At 38.5% G+C, this 20,906-nt stretch overlaps 1 protein-coding gene across 1 annotated transcript in view; it reads left to right on the forward strand.

Moving 5' to 3' along the window:
- The window catches only part of LOC121869138, a 132,690-nt gene extending 116,150 nt beyond the window's left edge, over positions 1-16,540 (forward strand). Inside the window, exons 4-7 of the mRNA XM_042370325.1 lie at positions 13,385-13,576; positions 13,817-14,062; positions 14,532-14,581; positions 14,804-16,540. Of these exons, the coding sequence (XP_042226259.1) occupies positions 13,385-13,576; positions 13,817-14,062; positions 14,532-14,581; positions 14,804-15,904 (1,589 nt within the window). The 3' untranslated portion in view covers positions 15,905-16,540. The remainder of the gene's footprint in view (positions 1-13,384; positions 13,577-13,816; positions 14,063-14,531; positions 14,582-14,803) is intronic.
- The last annotated feature ends 4,366 nt before the right edge of the window (positions 16,541-20,906 follow it).

Raw genomic sequence — 20,906 nt, forward strand, 5'->3', positions numbered from 1 at the left:
TATATATATATATATATATATATATATATATATATATATATATACAGTATATATATGTGTGTGTGTGTGTGTGTGTGTGTGTGTGTGTGTGTGTGTCTGTGTGTCTGTGTCTGTGTCTGTGTCTGTGTCTGTGTCTGTGTTCTACTTTTATTGGTGAGAAACAAGTACGTTGCTGTGTCTATTGTTAATGAATCTTAGCGTGACTAGGCGGCTACTACCTGGCATACTGTCAGGGAGTGTATTAGTGCCGCCTCTCATAATCACATGACCTACCTGTTAGTGTGACTTGTTGAGTTGATGTTTTCACCTGACGACACTATGTTCAATTGAATCGATTCAGATTAAACAAATAAACAACTCCAAGCGTATTTAGCTAATCAGGGGGAAAAGGTTGGACGGGTGTTAACAGGAAATAGTAAAGTAACTATTAGTATACTAACAAGAGGGACGAAAGCATGTGACTTGTGGTTAGAAAGAGAAGGATCTGGGCGTGGTAGCTAACAGGACCTCTACTACTATACAAAGTCCAAGATCACTTTCAAAATATTGTTAACTTCTCTTCTCATCAGTCAGAATTCTCGTTTTACAAATCTCTCTTTTTATAACTAGATCAAATACTTCACCAGTGTCTCTGGCTCTCTTAACGCAGCAACACTATGGCCTTAAGTCATTGTGGAGGTGGAACGCTTTACCACGGTACCATTGCACTTACGTACAGTACACACAGCTCATCTCTCCCACTTCATCTATTTTTAACTATTTGCCCAAATTCTTACTTTCTTAAAAAAAATTCTCTTGGCTCTTATAACCATAACCCATCTCTATGATCACATCTTTTCTCAATGCCTGGCAATGATTTTTTTTGCAAGTGCACAACCGTCTTTACGATGATGCACATTTGGAAGCGTTTTGATATTTCTGTCTTCCTTTTTTATAAAGTTTTGGATAAGGAGATTTTATATCCAATAAGGCTTTCCAAAAACGTATCATATCCGCCACATGGTTCAATCATTCCAGAGCCAACACACTACATAAAACTAATACAGCCTTCATCAATACAGTTCTTCATCAATAAATTCAGGGTCACAAATACGCAAACATCTCAAAAACATAGCAGAAAAAAATGACATTTTTTGTAGACTCATGGTGACTCGATAAAAAATGTATGAAGATATGTACCTGTGTAGGCTTTCTGTACGCCTTAAATTTATAATTTTAAAAGGGCTAAACAGTCCCTGTATACATAAGCTGTCTTTAAGTCTTTGCAATTCACTTGCCTCTAAAAATGTCTTGAATAAAGACGAAAGCTAAGGTTCTCCATTGTTTCCCTTCTCCCTATGTGATTTAATCAATATATATATATATATATATATATATATATATATATATATATGACTGTATGGAAGATTGTGAGAGGCCATGGAAGTCCATAAAAGAGAAGAGCGATGAATGAAGGGGTTGACTGACACAAAAGTCTGACTCGGGAAAAGTTACACCATAAAGAATGACTCGTGCTGCTGGTGGTGCTGAGCGGACGGGTTGGGATTTCATTGGCTTGTTTGACCATGGAAACAAGAGCAGAAAAGAGGCAAGGAAGTGATGGATAGTTTGAGATAAAAGAGTATTAAGTTAGACTATGGAGCGTTCACCCATTACGATGTAACATTGTTGAACTTCTTATAAGGAAGGGTATAGATGCTGGAAAAAAAAGTAGAAGATACAGTATATAGAAAAACAGTGATGATCGGTTTGGAATGCTAGAATTATGATGATTCCAAGAGAAGTTATTAATGACAATAAACTCTTATGGGGGGCGGTAAGGGAGAGAGTCGTTACTGAATGGAAGAGAAGGCTGGTAATGGTCTTGGTTTTGAGAGACAGAAGTAGGTTGTATATTGATAACACTGAAATAACATGTCAAACAGGGCTTCGCTGTGAACTAAGGACTCCAGATACATGTTCAATGCCGTTTTAATGATAAGAGAGATCTGATTATGGATGGGCATTAGAACTATAAGATAAACTTTTCTATAGGTCATACGTCCCTGTCAAAAGTGTACGTGTAGCAAGACGGAAGGAAGAGGACGTAGATAATGTGGAGTGTGAGGAGTGTTAGCGTCAGAACTGAAATTGAGACTCTGCAGCCTTAATGGTAAAGTAATCTGAGCGAGAACCGCTCCAGTCGTTGAAGATTTAGGGAACCAAAAGATAGAAGTTTAATTTGGATAGTTTAATTTCAGGCCTTCTGAATTCTTTAAAGTAGTCAAAAATAACAAAATGAGCTCCGCTGGTTAAGGTTCCGAACTAGCAGGTGTACAGTGGAACAGTTGGAACGGAAGCCATATTGGGTGTCAGAAGGTGTTTAGTGGTGGTAATATGGTCCTGAGAGAGGCTCATCCTCACTGTAGTAAAAATATATTTACATCATGGCAATAGAAACAAATAGGTCTTCCCATTTGGCTAAGACGCAAGTTGCTTTTTAAAGTTTAACAGGCGATTATCATCATTTTAGCGTGACACATATCTCACAGGCAGACGCCGAAGTTGTTGCTAATGTATATTAGCAGCAACTTCGGCGTCTGCTTGTGATATATATATATATATATATATATATATATATATATATATATATATATATATATATATATATATATATATATATATATATATATATATATATATATATATATATATATATATATATATATATATTTTTTTTTTTTTTTTTTTTTTTTTTTTTTTTTTACACTAAATTAAAAAAAAATATATATGATACGGACTGACGCCGAAGTTGCTGCTTTATTGGAAGAGAAAGAGAATTTAGTCAATATTCCACAAATAGTCATAGACACGACGTAATAAAAGAAGGAGGTAAAGTGTTAGAGTCGGGGAGGAAGAATTCCATAGCCTGGCAGTGGAGGGAGAGAAGCCCTGAACACGGTCTAGTTCTCTCACTACCAGCCCTTTGTCTTTATTTCTCCTCCGCCTCTTCACTATCTCTTTATTTCTCTCTTTACTTCGGCATAATTTAGAGAAACTCCGATAATTAAATGAAATATTTTTTTATCAGGCAGCCTTAATGAAACGAGTTTAATCCAGACTGTGTCTTTGATAAAGTCAGTTATTTCAAACTATTCCAATTACTTTGTTTCAGCCTCAATGAGAGGGGAATTTTTTAGGGGCGAACTTTGCATCACACAGAACTGCATTCCAATTCAGGGAGAGAACTGCATTAATTTTCATTATTCAGAGGAACCTTTGAAAGCTGCTGCATTTGTTTTTTTCTTACTGTATTTTATCATACTGCGAAAAGCGTCAGAGTGTATCAGGTACTTATCAACGTAGGTCAATAGTAACATGGATAATATCCTTTATGGAGGTTTCGCACTCGTCCAACTTTCTACCCACCTGTAGGCAACAGACTGTAATAACAGTTAGTTTCATCACAGGCTCAACGGCTTATGTGTAGAACCTGAATTAAAATAAAGGAAGGGAAATTTTTTTATTGTCTTCACGCCTATAATTATGTACACAAACACACACCACATAAAATATATAGTGAGTGCTTTGTAAATCCCAAAACTATATTTAAGTTTGTGTTCCAATAATCCACATCACATCTTACGTTTCTAATCACGAGGAAGAACTATCTGGGTGAAGCTCCACCATTATCCCACACGGACCTCTAAGCTCACGGTTGGCTTGACTGGTGATCATACTCCCAGTGACAGTGTTAGAGCCTAATGTCGCGCTCCCATCTCCCGAGATTACTACAGCCAGAGGGAGTTACTGCACCCCCAAGGATCAAGATACGACTTTCAACTTATTATAATCTTTATGCTAGGAAACAGAGTTGGGAGACTTTAAAGCTACTTCTTGTTTATATTCTTTGTTTATTGTCTTTCTTTCATGGAAATAAATTATCCTTAAATGGGCTACTCTATTGTTAACTTGAACGTAATTGCGCTAAGATGACAGAGGAACACGGGTGCTGATTATAGAGGTCAATTGTTAGTAGTAGTTAGTAGGTTAAGTTTGGTTTGGGTAGGAGTAGGTTATGTTATGGTTTAGTTTGGAGAGGAGTAGGTTATGTTATGGTTTAGTTTGGAGAGGAGTAGGTTATGTTATGGTTTAGTTTGGAGGAGTAGGTTATGTTATGGTTTAGTTTGGAGAGGAGTAGGTTATGTTATGGTTAAGTTTGGAGAGGAGTAGGTTATGTTATGGTTTAGTTTGGAGAGGAGTAGGTTATGTTATGGTTTAGTTTGGAGAGGAGTAGGTTATGTTATGGTTTAGTTTGGAGAGGAGTAGGTTATGTTATGGTTAAGTTTGGAGAGGAGTAGGTTATGTTATGGTTTAGTTTGGAGAGGAGTAGGTTATGTTATGGTTTAGTTTGTGTAGGAGTAGGTTATGTTATGGTTTAGTTTGGGTAGGAGTAGGTTATGTTATGGTTTAGTTTGGAGAGGAGTAGGTTGGATTAGGTTACGTCAGGTTGTGGGGAGGTTTGGTAAGTTTAAAAGATTAGAAGTAGTTTGGTGTCATAAATACTCTTCCTCTCCCAGGTGACTTCATACACTCACCTGGACTAGAAACTTAACTCACCCCATTTCAGAGTTACTATTCTACTAGTTTAGTAAAAGCTAATACGTGCCCTGTTTCTGGGTATTATTAACATTGCTTGACCTTCATATCAAATATTAGATCAACACTTCCGGAACTGATAGCATCAACTTGATGTCGCAAGAAAGACATTTGACTCGAGAAGGAGGCGGTTGTATCTTCAGTAGAATTACATACGAAACGATCGCAACTGGTAGCAGCCCACTTCGTAATCGAAAAGGAAGGTGGAAAATTATATTATGAGATGTACTTATTACTACCATGCTATTGTACTATGCCAGATGATACTAAATGTTACATAATACTTCCTTGAGATAAATGTATAGTATATATTAGGTGCCTCAAAGAGAGCTCAGGTTCTCAACTGGCTCAGCCATGTTAATATTGTTATTATTATCCACTCTGTATCTGTATTTTTCTGGCGTAATAAAATGTTTCAATCAATCAAACCTCTGCCTGTCGCCCATGGTTCCGAAAACAGATATATCTTAAATGAAAGCCCACTTGCCATATAAATGATAACATCCTTGTGTCAGATACTGCTGAGAATAAAAAGTTCCACTGGACTGTTACAAATTAGATCTGCAGAACTGGCGAAGTGATGCTAATGTCTGAGAAGCAAGATCTAAAAACGGAAACTCCTTGTATCAGCTGACTGCCGAACGAATACTAATCTAACTATGAACAGACAGAGTTGGTTGCTTCTGTCTTGAGAGGAAACACTCACCTAAAGAGGACGCATCAATGATTCACATACCCAGAGAAGAATGAGACAGTAGGGGTCACAGGGAGATTGAGATGATCTACAACGGTGCGTTAGGAAAAGTAAGCTAGAATAGTGACAGGGAGGGAAACAGACTAGCATAGAAAACCTGGGAGAATAAAGCTGGAAGAGGGGAAGAGTAGCCAGGATATAGAAGGATCTGAGAACTAAGGTAAAAAAAAAAGACGAAAGGAAAACATATTGAGGAGAGTACGAGATTGAAGTATATACAACGTGTAAAATCTATGATCGTAAAATTAAAACGAAATATTAGAGACGACGGAGATGAAGGAAAGAACGTAAGAGCAAGAGAAAAGATGAGGCTATGAGAGACGTATGTAGAGTAGGGAAGGAAAGTGACTATAGAGCACGGTAAGGGTGGGGGAAGGCAGTGGGAGGTGTTATACTGCTCATGACAGGACAACACTTGCACACTATCTGATGACATGATGCTGCCTCCTATCCGTGCTCTATCATATGTAGATGACGAGGAATCTTCACCTCTGCTGTTATAATTATCTAAAAGAAATCAACATTTAAATAAGAAACCGCAAACGAAAACTGAAAAGAATGAAGAGGCAAGAAAATACACCATATATATTGTTGTTTTCATCATTTATCGGTACACAGGGCTAGGCTAGGTGGTAATGGCGTGATGGGCTTATACATCCAGGAAAAGAAATGTGCAGCAGTACTAAGAATTTCTCGCGGAATTTAACAGGATATTGGATCGTTACCGCGAGGGAGGGAGGGAAGGAGCGTGGAGTAGAGGTAGCACAATATTGTCAGCTACCAGAAGGGCCTCCAACAGCAGCCTGGGGCCACCTGCGAAAAAGACTTGGGGAGGAGGAAGGCTTGGTAATGGCTGGAGAGGTGTAGGAGCTGGGAAAATGTGAGAGTGAGAGAGAAAGAAAAAATGAGAGAAAGAAAGTGTGAGTGTCAGAGGGAGAAATATACAGATGGAGAGAAAACGTGTGTGTGTGTGAGAGAGAGAGAGAGAGAGGAAAAGGTAAAATATTTGTCTCGTCTCAGGAGATATCAGCAAGACAAACGCCAGAACCCAAAAGGAAAATACAAATTTACTCTTAAGGTTGCTTAATCAGGAGCGAGGCGGCCACCGTACTTCCGAACGAATCTACAATACCTCACTAGTCAGGAATCGAACTCTGGACCTCTGCGTGTGAACAGGGACTGCTACCACTGCATCACATATTATCAGTTTGGTCTACCTACAGGGTAGTGGTCCAGTAAAGGCCGTCATCTATAGGGCCAGTGTTTGTATAGGAAGACACCGTACTACCCGTAGACCACCTGCCATGCTCGGTAGGGTCACACTGTCACATCCACTGACACGCTTTTCCACTAGCCATGCTAATATATGAGTAGCATTTCCGAAAGGCGAGAGTAGCTGAGCGGTTCTGTTGAGGATAAGTAAGTAGATTATTATTGCATCCTGACCTGCTTGGCTGGTCATATTTAAAAAAAACCACTCCCTCATATGATTTGATTTTAAGGCGCATATATATTTTTCTTCCAATTAAGACGCAACTATCATCCAATAAAGGCATAAAAAGTCCATCCTTGAAGAGATACTGCTAGACACACTCTGATCATATGCTATAGTATTCCATCTGCATAAAAGGAAAACTGTGGAAAATTATTAAGGAAGGCCGTATATTTTTTTATTATATACTAAACAACTGACTCTTGACCTTTCATCTTCAGTAATGGGATCTCTAAACTATTTCTGTCTTAAGATATCCAACATGCTAGTAGGAATCGCTTGGCATATCTTCTGGTATGGGTGTTCACTGTTTACGAGACGAGTAATGAACTTTGGCCTCCCTCGGGACACATTAGCCGCGTAGACCATACATACAGAGTAAAAATAAACCTGCATGGAGGAGTGGGAGAGAGGGTGGGGAGTGGGAGAGAGGGTGGGGAGTGGGAGAGAGGGTGGAGAGTGGGAGAGGGGGTGAGGAGTGAGATAGTCGCTTGTGCTCTCCCTTTCACGCCACTCGGCCAACAACTAGATTTTGTGTCTGTCGTCTCCAGTACCTCCTCTCATTTCTCTCCCTTTTCTATTTATCTTTCCCTCACTCCCCCACTCTCTCTTACTTATTATCATCTCTCTCTTCCCTCTACTTCTCTCCCGCTTATCGATCTCTCTCCCACCCCTCACTCTCTCTCCCACTCCCCACCCTCTCCCCGACTCCTCATTTTATTTACCATTCCTCATTTACTCTCTCACTACTCACCCTCTCTACCACCCTTCATCCTCTCTTACACTCCCCATTTTCTCCCACTCCTGCCTCTCATTTTTTTAAATACTTTGTTTAAAAATTTTCCCAGGTGCCGTAACTTGACATTCTTGTTTGAGGATTATGTAAATACAGGAGACTGCGGGGCCATTTACATACAAAGGAGCAACGCCTTTTATTAAAGTACATAAAATATACCTTTTATCACGAAAGTTTACTTGGAAATGGAAATTCTAACTTTTTTCATATTTCTGCTATCATAAAGTAATCCTTTACAGGTGTTGACGTCGGTGATGAGAATGTTACACCTACTTTAAGTAGTGTCATCTATCATTCCTCTCCCCGTTTTAATATAATGTGGAATGGGTACTTAAGGGATTACTGCATAGCTAGAAAGATGTCGCAATACTGTTTTTGGAGTGTGTGTGTGAACGGTTAAGGTGACCACTCCACGAAAGCTTAGGTACTCCGTTGTTTCCATTTTCCCGTGTGATTTTATCAAGATTTATCTTATCCACGTTTTCATTGTGGATTTACATGAAATATATATATATATATATATATATATATATATATATATATATATATATATATATATATATATATATATAATCAACACCTCACCCCGCCAGGATTCGAACCCACGGCCCACGACTGTGACCGGGGAAGGCTACCTCTAGACCACCAGGATACTAAAAGCAGTCCTAGACTCTGTTATATTTCACACAAAGCCTGTTCAACGAGCTTATGGCGCCGTGAACCTCTAAAGGGGACTACCCGTATCACTTTGGTGGTCAGAGTAACGTTTTACCAAATCCGGCTTCAAAACACCTAGGATCCATAAACAGTATATTTCACTAGCCCAATAAGGCACACGGACTTCTACATATAATCAACACCTCACCCGCCTGTCTGTTTGTCTGTCTGTTCTGGGCAGCCGAAACGGCACAATCGTTTTTCATCAAACTTGGTGGAAAAATCGCAAAAAAATCGTAGAGTAGAACAAACCGGGTCCCATGTCGATGGTTTCTTTAGGAAGGCATTAATTAACCATTTTATTTACGATGGAAAACGATGCAAGTCTAAGGACTTGGCGCACCCTAATTAACCATGCAAGTCTACGGACTTGCCTCACCCTCAATTGCTGTACGCTGTCAGCCGGATACAATACAGTACAATACCATACAATACCATACAATTCTATACCATACAATACAATACACAACCAACTATAAATATTTGTAAGAATAAAACATAATTATATGGACATGTAAGACTCACAACTTGATAAGATATCCGTAAGACATTAGCTATTGGAAATGTGATTAAATGTTTTGTTATTAATCCAGTGTGAAATGTATCGGTATTGGTGGTACAATCCTAATGGTCTCTAATTCTGTTGATTAGGTGAGGTTATTCTGGGTTTATTGAGATTAAAGATAAGGTGTGGGGTTTATTCTACATGTGTTAGTCTCAAGTACGACCCTTATTGTAACAATCACGACCATGATTATAACAACCAGGGCCATGATTATAACAACCAGGACCATGATTATAACAACCACGACCATGATTATAACAACCACGACCATGATTATAACAAGCACGACCATGATTATAATAACCACGACCATGATTATAACCACGACCATGATTATAACAACCAGGACCATGATTATAACAACCACAACCATGATTATAACAACTACAACCATGATTATAACAACCACGACCATGATTATAACAACCAGGACCATGATTATAACAACCACAACCATGATTATAACAACTACAACCATGATTATAACAACCACGACCATTTGGAAAACGATGTCGCTGTACGCTGTCAGCCGGACGGCGGTTGCGCGCTAGCCAAGCATGAGTGTTCGAACTTTCAAGCCTCGGTAAACTGTACCACCGGACTCGCCACCTTGCACGATGGGCCCACGATCACTTGTATATATATATACTGTATATAGTTATGCCATAGCTTACCAACTTGAATTACGTTAAAGATGAATATAATAATGAGGGCACATATGGCACAACAAAATGACAAATTGGCAACTCAACATAACTTAGTCCATAATATTTACCACTTAAAATTATTGTTACTTCAATACACGACAAACAATGTTAAATGCAAAAGTTACAAACACAAATAAGGACGAAATTGTGCGTCATGGGTTCAATCACAGCCCTCTTACTTTATCACAACAGTTCAGGAGTGAAGGTTTGAATTATACACGTCACGAAAAATTAAAATAAAATTTAATAACAAAAGTTTACCATGATAAGTGTGCAGGTTACATAATGAACGGATAAATTAAATCAAGAGAATAAAAAATACAATAAACATGATCCTTAATAAACAACTAATAAGCGCACAACAAATATACCATAAACTATTGATTGCACTTTACATACAATAAATAATAATAGAGCAGCACTGAACATATGATACTCAACTAAATCATATTTGAGAAGGTATCCACCACTGACAAACTCAATTATAGCAGATCTAGTGGGGAAATTTCTTGAATCAATTATAGCAGATAGCATCCGACCGCATCTAGAGAAAAGCAAATTAATCTACGACTCGCAACATGGGTTTACAAAGGGAAAATCTTGTCTAACAAATCTGCTGACGTTTTTTAGGAAAGTCTTCGAGGTAGTAGATAATGACGAAAATTACGATGTTATTTACTTAGACTTTAGCAAAGCATTTGACAGAGTACCGCATCAGAGGCTTCTGAGAAAAATTAAGGCTCATGGTATCGAGGGGAAAGTTTTAAATTGGATAAAATCATGGCTCACCGATAGAACGCAGAGGGTCAGCGTAGATGGGGTTAAATCTGAGTGGGGCCATGTAACCAGTGGGGTTCCCCAGGGGTCAGTACTAGGCCCACGATCTACTGTAGATACTGGGTTCAGCAGTGACATAAGCAAGTTTCCGGATGACACCAAAATAGGGCGGCAGATTAATTCAGGGCAGGATGCAAATGCATTACAGGAGGATCTAAATAAACTGCAAGGGTGGTCTGAAAAATGGCAAATGAAATTCAACACCAGCAAGTGCAGCGTACTTAATATTGGAAGAACAAATACTGATAATGTATACAGCCTTAACAACATAAACCTAGAGAAGTCGACTTGTGAAAGAGACCTAGGGGTACTTGTATGCCCGGACCTTCGGCCTAGAAAACAGTGCGTTAATGTTCGAAATAAGGCAAACAGAGTATTGGGTTTTATATCTAGAAGTGTAAGTAATAAGAGTGCAGAGGTCTTATTGCAACTATATCTTGCGCTAGTCAGGCCGCCCCTCGATTATGCGGTTCAGTTCTGGTGCCCTTATTATAGAATGGATATCAATTTACTAGAGTCGGTGCAGCGAAGAATGACGAAAATGATTCCGGGACTTAGAAACCTTCCCTATCAGGATAGGTTAAAGAAACTTAACTTGCATTCCCTAGAAAGACGAAGAGTGCGGGGAGATATGATAGAAGTATTTAAGTGGGTGAAAGGAATCAATAAAGGGGATATAGATAAAGTTCTTATAATATCCAAGCAGGATAGGACTCGGAGCAACGGATTTAAGTTGGATAAGTTTAGGTTTAGGAGGGAGATAGGAAGAAACTGGTCACAAATAGGGTGGTGGACGAGTGGAACAAGCTTAGCAACTTTGTAGTAAGTGCTGGAACTCTGGAAAGTTTCAAAAGGAGGCTAGATAGATTCATGGATGATAGAGAGTGGTAGTAACTCTCGACAGGAGCTGCCATGCACAGGCCAACCGGCCTATTGCAGACTCCTTATTTTCTTATGTTCTTATGTTCTTATGTTCCAACGCCAGACAGTGACTGACAAAACCCCATATCCCGGGGACAACAAGCCTAACAGCACTAATATTAAACAACTCCCACATTAAGATGCAAAAATAGTTAAACATACATACATACATACAGGAAAATTTTTAGGTATCTAGTACCAGCCCTGCTCACACATAATTATACAAAATATTTTACATACATAAGTTGAGGGTAACGAGCATAAAAATATTTCACTATGCACAACGAAACGCACCACTGTGCATTACGCCATGTATAACAATATACATATCCGAATCTCAGGTGTATCACTGAAATTGAAGTGGGTTGTCAACTCTTCCAAAGGTATAATTTTGCTATCTAATGATAGTAAACAACGCTTAAGAGAAACAGAGCAGATTTTTCCATATACAAATTAATTTCCATTAAGTTATAACAATGAAAGTTAAAAGTTATGTCTATTCGGCAAAAAAGTAGTTGTTTTTTAAGTCATAATCGACAATTATCTCTATCTAACGTAACACACACACACACACACACACACACACACACACACAGATGATTGTTCAATTAAGTTTTAGGCACAACTAACGTTTGAGCCAAACAGGGATAACTTTTTTTTTCGTTGTTATAGCTTAATGGAAATTCGTTCATATTTGGTTAGATAAAAAAAATTATGTTCACCTGTATTACGCAGCAGACTCTAAGCCTGAAAACCATCTTAAACCCCTGAAGAGAAAATAATACAACTATCTAACGTACAATGAAAAATTAATATCAAAGGAAAAACCCACATTCCATGTACGATAAAATCCATAAGAGCAATGCCAGGTTAAACTTACTGGATCTGTAACATAAAGTCAAAGTTCAAGTTATCCTTTACTCTCATGTTTTACTCAGTTCTGTTATATTTTATTTAGTGATGGATCTCATAGCTAGTCATATGTGCTGCCGCTGCTGCTGCTGCTGCTGCTGCAGCTGCTGCAGCTGCTGTTGCTGTAGTCGTCTACGACAAAATTAAAAACTCAGATATTGTTTTCCAGCACACCTGTCTGGTGGTTGGTGCTAATACAGCAGGTGTTTGTCATTTACCTGTAACAAGTGAAGAGTACAAGTAGCGGGGGAAGAAAACGCCAAAACTAGGGGCAACATCTTATGTATCACTATATATATGTCTTAAACTCCTTAAACCAAATTGGTAGCATTATAATACTAACTGTGGAGTCCGTATGTGTTTGACAAGGAAGTAGTCTCCTTTTGTGGGGTGATGGAGATATAACGTTAGAAGCCATCCAGCCATGAATTAAATGAATTAATGTCGCAATATGTGGTCCCGTAAAAATTTCATGTTAATTTTGGGCACCATACAGTACATCATTTTAAACCTTGGAACCTGTTGATTAAGAAAATATATGTTGCAATTTTTTCTGATGTGATTTAAGGTCGTATTTGTCCAGAGAAGTAAGAGAGGAAAAAAAATGCTTGAGAGGCATGACGCACTGTGTGTCTAAGTCTAAGGTGATAAAAGATCAGATACTACCATTTGGGTTTTCAATTTAAGTTCATTACATGAATTATCAAAATCATAAATAACCCAGTCAGTTACTATAAGTATGCAGAGTAATATATACATAAAGTGTACTGTACATACGTGTATGTGTTAGATCCTGTGTTATGGATGGACTTTTAGTAATTGTTAACATACGGGTGAGTTATGCTTTGCTTCTGTTCAAATCAAGAAAAACCTCATTTGTGCTATCATCAAAGAACGGTATTCAGTCAAATGCTGAAGATATTGAACAGTTGAAAAGCAACCATGAGGAAGCAGATGCCCTGCTCATCATTCATGCCATATATGCATCAATAGAAAGGCAGCACTGTACATACCATGTCAGTAGACACTGATGTGTTTGTTCTAGGCATATCAACGCAGCCTCAGCTTGAAGAAAATGCAAGTGTGATAATAGGAACTTGTGAGCGACGACACATTGTTTCTTTCAAATTCATTTATGATGCTATTGGGCCACACATAGCAGAGAACCTTCCAGGTTTCCATACCTTCACAGGATCTGACTGCACAGGAAAATTTGCTAGCAAAGGAAAGAAAACATGTGGGAGCACTTTGATGAAATCTAACACAAAGGTCCTAAATGCATACAAGACGCTGAGTAGACCAAATGCCCCTCCTGCAGACATGTATATTTATTTAGAGGAATTTGTATGTAAGCTCTACTGTCCACGAATGACTTTCACTGAACTGTCAAAACTTAGATGGCATCTCTTCAAGAAAACGCAAGTAGAGGCTGAAAAATGACCAAGGTATCAAGCCCTTCTGTGGTCTTGTGATGCAGACAGTGAAGTGTTTTCACCATTGGAGCATGGCTGGAAGATTGAAAATGACTGTTTCATGCCAGTCATATTAGACCTGCCACCAGCTCCAGAAGCTATCACAAAGCTTGTTAAGTGTGGATGTGGCGTCAACAAATGTGGATCATTGTCATGTTCATGCATAAAGAATAATATGGCATGCACCGAGATGTGTAACTGTCAAGCAGATGATGAAAAGGAATCTGTGTTTTACACAGAAGAATTTAATGGCGAGGACTGAAGCATTTTCTTAAATAATAGCTGTGACTTGTATATATAAGATGTATAATACTATAAACTAATATTAAATATAAAATAGATGTTCTAAGCTTTTCAGATAATGGTATTATGTATATGTTTAACTTCTAGTATTTGTTTTAAACAACCATTTTTACTAATTGCATTCTCTTCTTTGCCAGAGACAGATGGCGTATAATATATGGGCAGCCATGTTTGTAACACACTTAAGATATCATAACAGCATTCATAATATATTATGTTAAATTATGATCATATACAACTACATGTTCATATGTTATTAGTCACGTTTTAAGTTACTTAGAACTTAATGGTAATACGTTCAGAAAAAATTGACACCATAGTTTTTCTTAAGCTCCAGCTTATTAGGATTAATATGATGTATGGTGTCAAAAATTAGCATGACATTTTTACACTAAATGTTCTGCACCTTTATATTAGGCTTCACCCATGCTGATGCACTGGTCTCTTACCATCACGTCTTTAGTTTCGTAAAATCAGACTTATAATATAATAAGTGGAAATATTACTCATAGACCGGTAGTAATCTATAGCCTTTTATGTTTTATCCATATATATATATATATATATATATATATATATATATATATATATATATATATATATATATATATATATATATATATATACACAGTGTATTGTGCAGTGCCATGAAACATTACCAACACACTAATATCGTTTTTTCCCGGCAGGTCTCGGACGACTTGGGCTACGTGATCTACTCGGCACTGGGCAGTTTCTACATCCCGAGCTGCATCATGATCTTCGTGTACATCCGTATCTACTACGCCGCCAAGGCCCGGGCTCGAAGAGGCGTGCCCAAAAAGAAACCTGCCGCATCAGGAGCAGGCAGGCAAGTGGCAGGCAAACAACCTGCCAAAAAACAACTCAGCAATAAACCCATGAACAACCCTCCCAACACCACAACCACCAGTTTCTCCAAGCCACCAACACCCACCCCTGTCCTCTCCACCGATGACTCCAGAAACGGGGCCAACGAGCGGTCGGGGCTGCTCAACAAGAAAGTGCTCATTTGTGACGTGCGGGTCCACGAGGAGGTGTCGCCCTCTAGGTGTGCGACTCCCACCGACAACCTAGAGGATGACACACCCTTGCGGACTGTCAGCGAGCAAGTGGACGCCGACCACCGGAATCACAACACCAAGAGCGAGAACGGTTTATATATAGGCCCACTGGGCTCTGACAACCCGGATCTAACGATTGGGTTGCCAACACCTGCAGTGCCACCAACGCCCATGAGAGAGCCAAACGGTGGCAACATGGCCGTAAATGTGGCGTCCCCAGCCGGTTCCTTGCGGCGAGGAGTACCTGCTCCTGTGATGGACGGTGACCAGATGAGTGATATTGATCCATCATCATCGGATTCTGGAGTTGTCACTCGTTGTTCTGTGGTAAAACCCTTGAAACTACGTTTCTGCCACCCGCTCCTCGGTAAGAAGCTCACAAAACCCAAAAGGGAGCTCATCGACATGGGCCGAGTCTCCACGCCGAAGGCTCGAGACCCTGAGAAAGAGAAGAGGCGGCTGGCACGCAAAAAGGAGAAGAGAGCCACACTGATCCTGGGTCTCATTATGGGTTCCTTCATCGCCTGCTGGTTTCCCTTCTTCTTCATGTACATCCTGGGACCTCTCTGTCCGGCCTGCTACATCCCCGTATACGCCTTCGACCTGGCCTTTTGGCTCGGGTACATGAACTCAGCTTTCAATCCGGTCATCTACACTATCTTCAATAAAGACTTCAGGCGAGCATTTAGAAAGATTCTCTTCAAATAAGCGGTTTCACATTTTTTTTTATGAAATGACAATTCTGAAGTATTGCTCATTCATGTTAAACACAACTAATAACAACCTCTGCCTGACTGTGGTGACGTCATAGTGATATAAATACTATGTACATCAAGACACTAAACTTGATATAAACCCACACAGGCACACGATAAAAACATTTTAGATTTATATTATTTGTATGAGTAATAGAAATATCCTTGAATTTTTAATTCCTTGAATGAGAGCTGATTATTTTTACGTTTCCCATTAAATAACATGACGAAAAAGAAATTTTGTCGCCATGAAAACGGGAAGTGGACCAATGGGAGACTCCATGGGATCAATCACTGTGCTTTTAGACGAGTCCTGAGAGTAGGAGTGAGGAGGGGTACTGCCACCTTCCTGTGCAGGTACGAACCTCCTCTGCTGTAGACCAGCACCACGGCTGCACCAGCACTCCTGCCTCAGAATCACTACTACAAAACCCTTGTGTTACCCGTGAGTGCTATGGTTAGGTTGTACACAATACGCTTGAACACAGAAAAATGTTCTCTTCTATTGTTTTGATTAATAAGTGTTGTAAACTAATATAGCTTTTATGAACATGTAGCATACTGCCATTTTGTGCATGGCGAATTGCATATATATATATATATATATATATATATATATATATATATATATATATATATATACTTCATTTTAGTCCATATAACATATGACTTTGAACATATAATGGCGGAATTCGACCTAATATATATGTCATATATATATATATATATATATATATATATATATATATATATATATATGTGGTGTATATTATTCACTGTTAATATCTACTGATTCACGTAGGTGATAACGTTTAGTAAGTCGGAACATTTTGGACTACTTCTTTAAGCCCGAGTCCTTAGTGTCTTACCCTTAATAGTTCCATCAACGAAAGTGAGCCGCGTTGTGCTGGTATAAACACCAACAATAATATCGTTATTTCACAGTTATCATCGAATGTTAACTTGCTTGTAGCTCCCAGAGTTAGAGTAGAGGAAACTGCTACCTTTAGTAGAATTACCATGATGGCCTCGCTGAGACTCGCTGCGTGCCTGGTGGCAGACACTGCCAGTGACACTCAGCTGATGGTTATCGTGTTTACTCCGCTGGTGTTCCGTGCTCTTACCGAGGCACCAGCGCGAGTAGAGTTCATCATTGCAGTAGAATATGTGTTTAGTGCAGAGGGTAGTTACTGCAACGTAGTTGAAAGAGAATTACGAATAAATTTGTACATGTTTCTGTCTCATAATGTTATCTGTGCCAGTTGGAAACATAACTATTGTGGAGCAGTTCACGATCAAACTATTTTACATGTAAACAAAACAGTCGGAATTACTTAAAAACATAATGTTATTCTTTTTTTAATCATCTTGCCTTTTTAATCAATTAGTAAAAAAAATTGGGAAGAAAGAATTAGAGAATATGCAAGTGTATGTTTCAGCGATGCAACATTACTGGAATATCCCAATTATTTGTAGGTTAAACTGAATATGTCTTGCAGTCAAATGTGTTATAGATGCTAAGAGAAGCCCGCTCTACACATCCCCATAATTGTCCCATATCACAGTGATGTACCAACGTTACATCTTCTTGCATTTAAATCATATCAGACCGCATTTACCTTTTTAAAGAAATGCATTTCGTTTATAATTTTGCCATTTCATGACACCACATCAGGTAGTTATATTTTGGTGCTAGATTCTCGTGCCACGGCGTCATATATGTCATCACATTCATGTCACATCATTTGTTATAGTGTAACCACGTCTGTCTATCAGGTTGTGGAGTCGCCCTGTCATGTTCGTTATAAGAAAGTTGTAACAAGTTATTGTCAAGTAACATGTTTATCCGGGAGAGAGGTGTCGAGTCCTCATTGTTATCCTCATCACCCTCATCACCAGTCATTATCTTTATCAGTATCATGAATTTCATTATCACTCGTCACAGTCATTACCATAAGCATCACTATTAGTTTTTATCACTGTTAGTATCCTGTTAGATGTAATTATTTATTGTCATTTTCATCGTTATTAAGAAGTTACATTATTCCTTCTTTAGTTATAATTCCCAACGTTGGTTCCAGAGTGCTGCCAGACACACCACCTACACCTGGACCATTGTTGGCTTATATACCCCTGCCTCCGTCTCACGTCATCACCATCATTGCCATTGTTTACATTTGTACCATTAAAAGACATCAATGCTCCTCTCAGTACCTGGACCTCCCGTGAAAACATTCATTATCATCATTATCATCATCATCATCATCATCATCAATAATCATCATCAATATTTGTATACTAGGACTGCCAATAGCGTAATTTTCATTCGTATATATAACCATCGTTCATGCCTGTATATACATTAAAACTTCAATAAATATTATGTTATAGGTTCATCTGACAGTTGTAACTACACAAGAATCATTACGAAAACACAAATTAACTGTGTGTGCAAATTTAATACAAATACGAAAGTTACAGGAAATTCGCACACAGTATTTTGCTTCCCATGAGGATTATAATATTTTGCCTTCCCGGTAATACATCAATCTTAAACCCTTGGCCGTGTTTAGTAACTTTTATCAGTATACCTCTATCAGTATTCACAATTATATTATAAACTGTAAGACAATTTTTAGATAATTTAACCAGTTCGAGTTTTGTTGTTATTTCTTTCCATTACCATCACACGCTCACCAACACTCACCACCATCATACGCTCACCAACATTAGCATCATAGTTAGATCACGTTTACCCGTATTATTTAAAGCATCTAGCTAACTCCTTTGACTACAATAACCATTTTACTTGTGATTGTTAATGTTAGTACCACGAGCTGGGCGGAGTTTGGCCCACACCCCAGTGTCTAGGCGTGACCTCCTGGCCACCAACAGTCGTCCACACCGCCATTTATTGCCTTTATCTACCTTTTCCTCCCCCCTCTCTCTCTCTCTCTTTCTTGTTATACGAGTATATACGTGAGCCTATCTCCCATCACCTTTTCCCTCTTTGCGAATTGCTTGTTTCTACAACTGGCTGTAGTAGAATATCACGTAACGAATGTACATCTACTGGAACACAAATATTGGCATACAAGCATCATTCTCATATTCACAAATACACACACACAAACTTGGTGCCAGAGAGGACACACCGTGGCCTGTGTGACGCTGTGAGCCAGCACCGCCCCCTCCCGGCAGGAGGCCGTTACTGTTATACTGAGCCCAACCAGTGACAGCCTGATGCTGAAAGTGGCCTCTTCCTCTTCCTTCCCTTCCATTACTTTATCTTCCAACCCCATTTCCATTATATCGTGTGACTCTTCTTCCTCTTCCTCTCTTTGGACTTTTTCTTCTCCCACACGCCCCTCTCAGCAAGCCTCACTGAGGTCTTCCCTGTCTTTGGTACCTTGATATACTGTAGATCAATAGTAGTCAACCCACTATCTTGTCGGATTTTAGTACTGTGCTTTGTCAGTGTTCTTGGATGTTGAATATACATTAGGTAGTGTTAAAACGATAGGTTTTTAATAACAGTGCTTTTCAGAAACATTGTCATTATCCAGTGGTAAAACAGAAGAGCCATTATGCAAAAGACTAATATTAGGGTATTTTGTGTGTGTATGTGTGTGTGTGTAATTGATAGTAATTAAGAGCGACAGGCTGGGAAAAGTGAGGGAAGTTGGTACAGGTGTGAGTATCTCCCTAATGACCTGGGCAGGTATGCTGGTCCAAGTGCAAGTTTTTTTATTCTAACAACAGTATTTGAGGTCCTTCTTATAACAAAGGTTTTGCCTAGGTTTCTATGTAGTAAAGTTTTGTCTTCGGTATTTGTTTAACGAGGTCTTATTGATGTGTTTAGTAAGACTTTCTTAAGGTTCTCCCAAAATTTTACTTGCGTCTCTGTTGAAATTGTACTTGTATCTTTATGTCTGGTTAATGTATTATATTGAAGACTAAAAAGGAACACCTATAATTCTGTTAAATGAAGGTTTATTTACACACTCTGAGTTTGGTGTATGTTATTATCTGTGTATGTACGAGTGTGAACTTTACACTCTAACAAGACTGACAGCTGGGGACAGTGTCATTAACTTTTTTCAACAACGAAGAAAAATGCTAATATTTTCACCCTGTTTATGATGTCAATCAATACTTAACATGTATAACTTTAGTAGTGTTTCTCAGCGAATGTGCTGCTGTACATCATTTAAGTTATGGTCTAGTTAAATGCTCCTTATCAAGAGTGATCTTATGTTGACTCTGTTCTAATTAAAAGTAGTGTACTGAGAGTGTTGCCAGATATATTGTCAGTTGCCGTTTTATGATGACGCTGAGCCTGTCTTGCATAATGCGGACATATATAATAAAGTAACCCTATCTTTAAAACCTTACAGAAGTGAAACAATAGTCTGTTTGCACTCTCATACAGGATGTTTCAATAGATTTGAAGTAAAGACAAAATGGGGTAGTCTAGACCTACTTTTCATACATGTGGATGAGTGTAGTATAGAATGGCGTAATATACTGTTTTATTAAGCTAGTTGACTCATTAAGCGGCCAATTGTATGCTTCATTGTTTACTTCTCCTTTGTATGGTAAAGTCTTTTATTATTTAAGAATTTCTGTCAACATAAAGAATTGTAATTGTTATTTTTATTTTATATGTCAATAGTCAGACTATTTTTTTCTTTTTTGTAACGATGTAACATTTACAAACCCAAAACAAGTGACATATACATAAATTACAAAAACATTGACCTTACTTTACACAATTTACTTCTTAATGACTCCTTTGCACACCAGTACAATATAGATAGAGGTGATGATTGTCTTCATCTCAGGCGCTTGAGTCCTTTTTGTAGTATTATGGATTGACTTTGTTATTTGAGAACAATTTTAAAATCCTGTTAATGTACGTGTTATTGCAGATAATTAATACATAGTTTTTCAGT

The sequence above is a fragment of the Homarus americanus genome, unplaced genomic scaffold (genome assembly GCF_018991925.1).
Source record: "Homarus americanus isolate GMGI-L3 unplaced genomic scaffold, GMGI_Hamer_2.0 scaffold25467, whole genome shotgun sequence".
NCBI classification, from domain to species: domain Eukaryota; kingdom Metazoa; phylum Arthropoda; class Malacostraca; order Decapoda; family Nephropidae; genus Homarus; species Homarus americanus.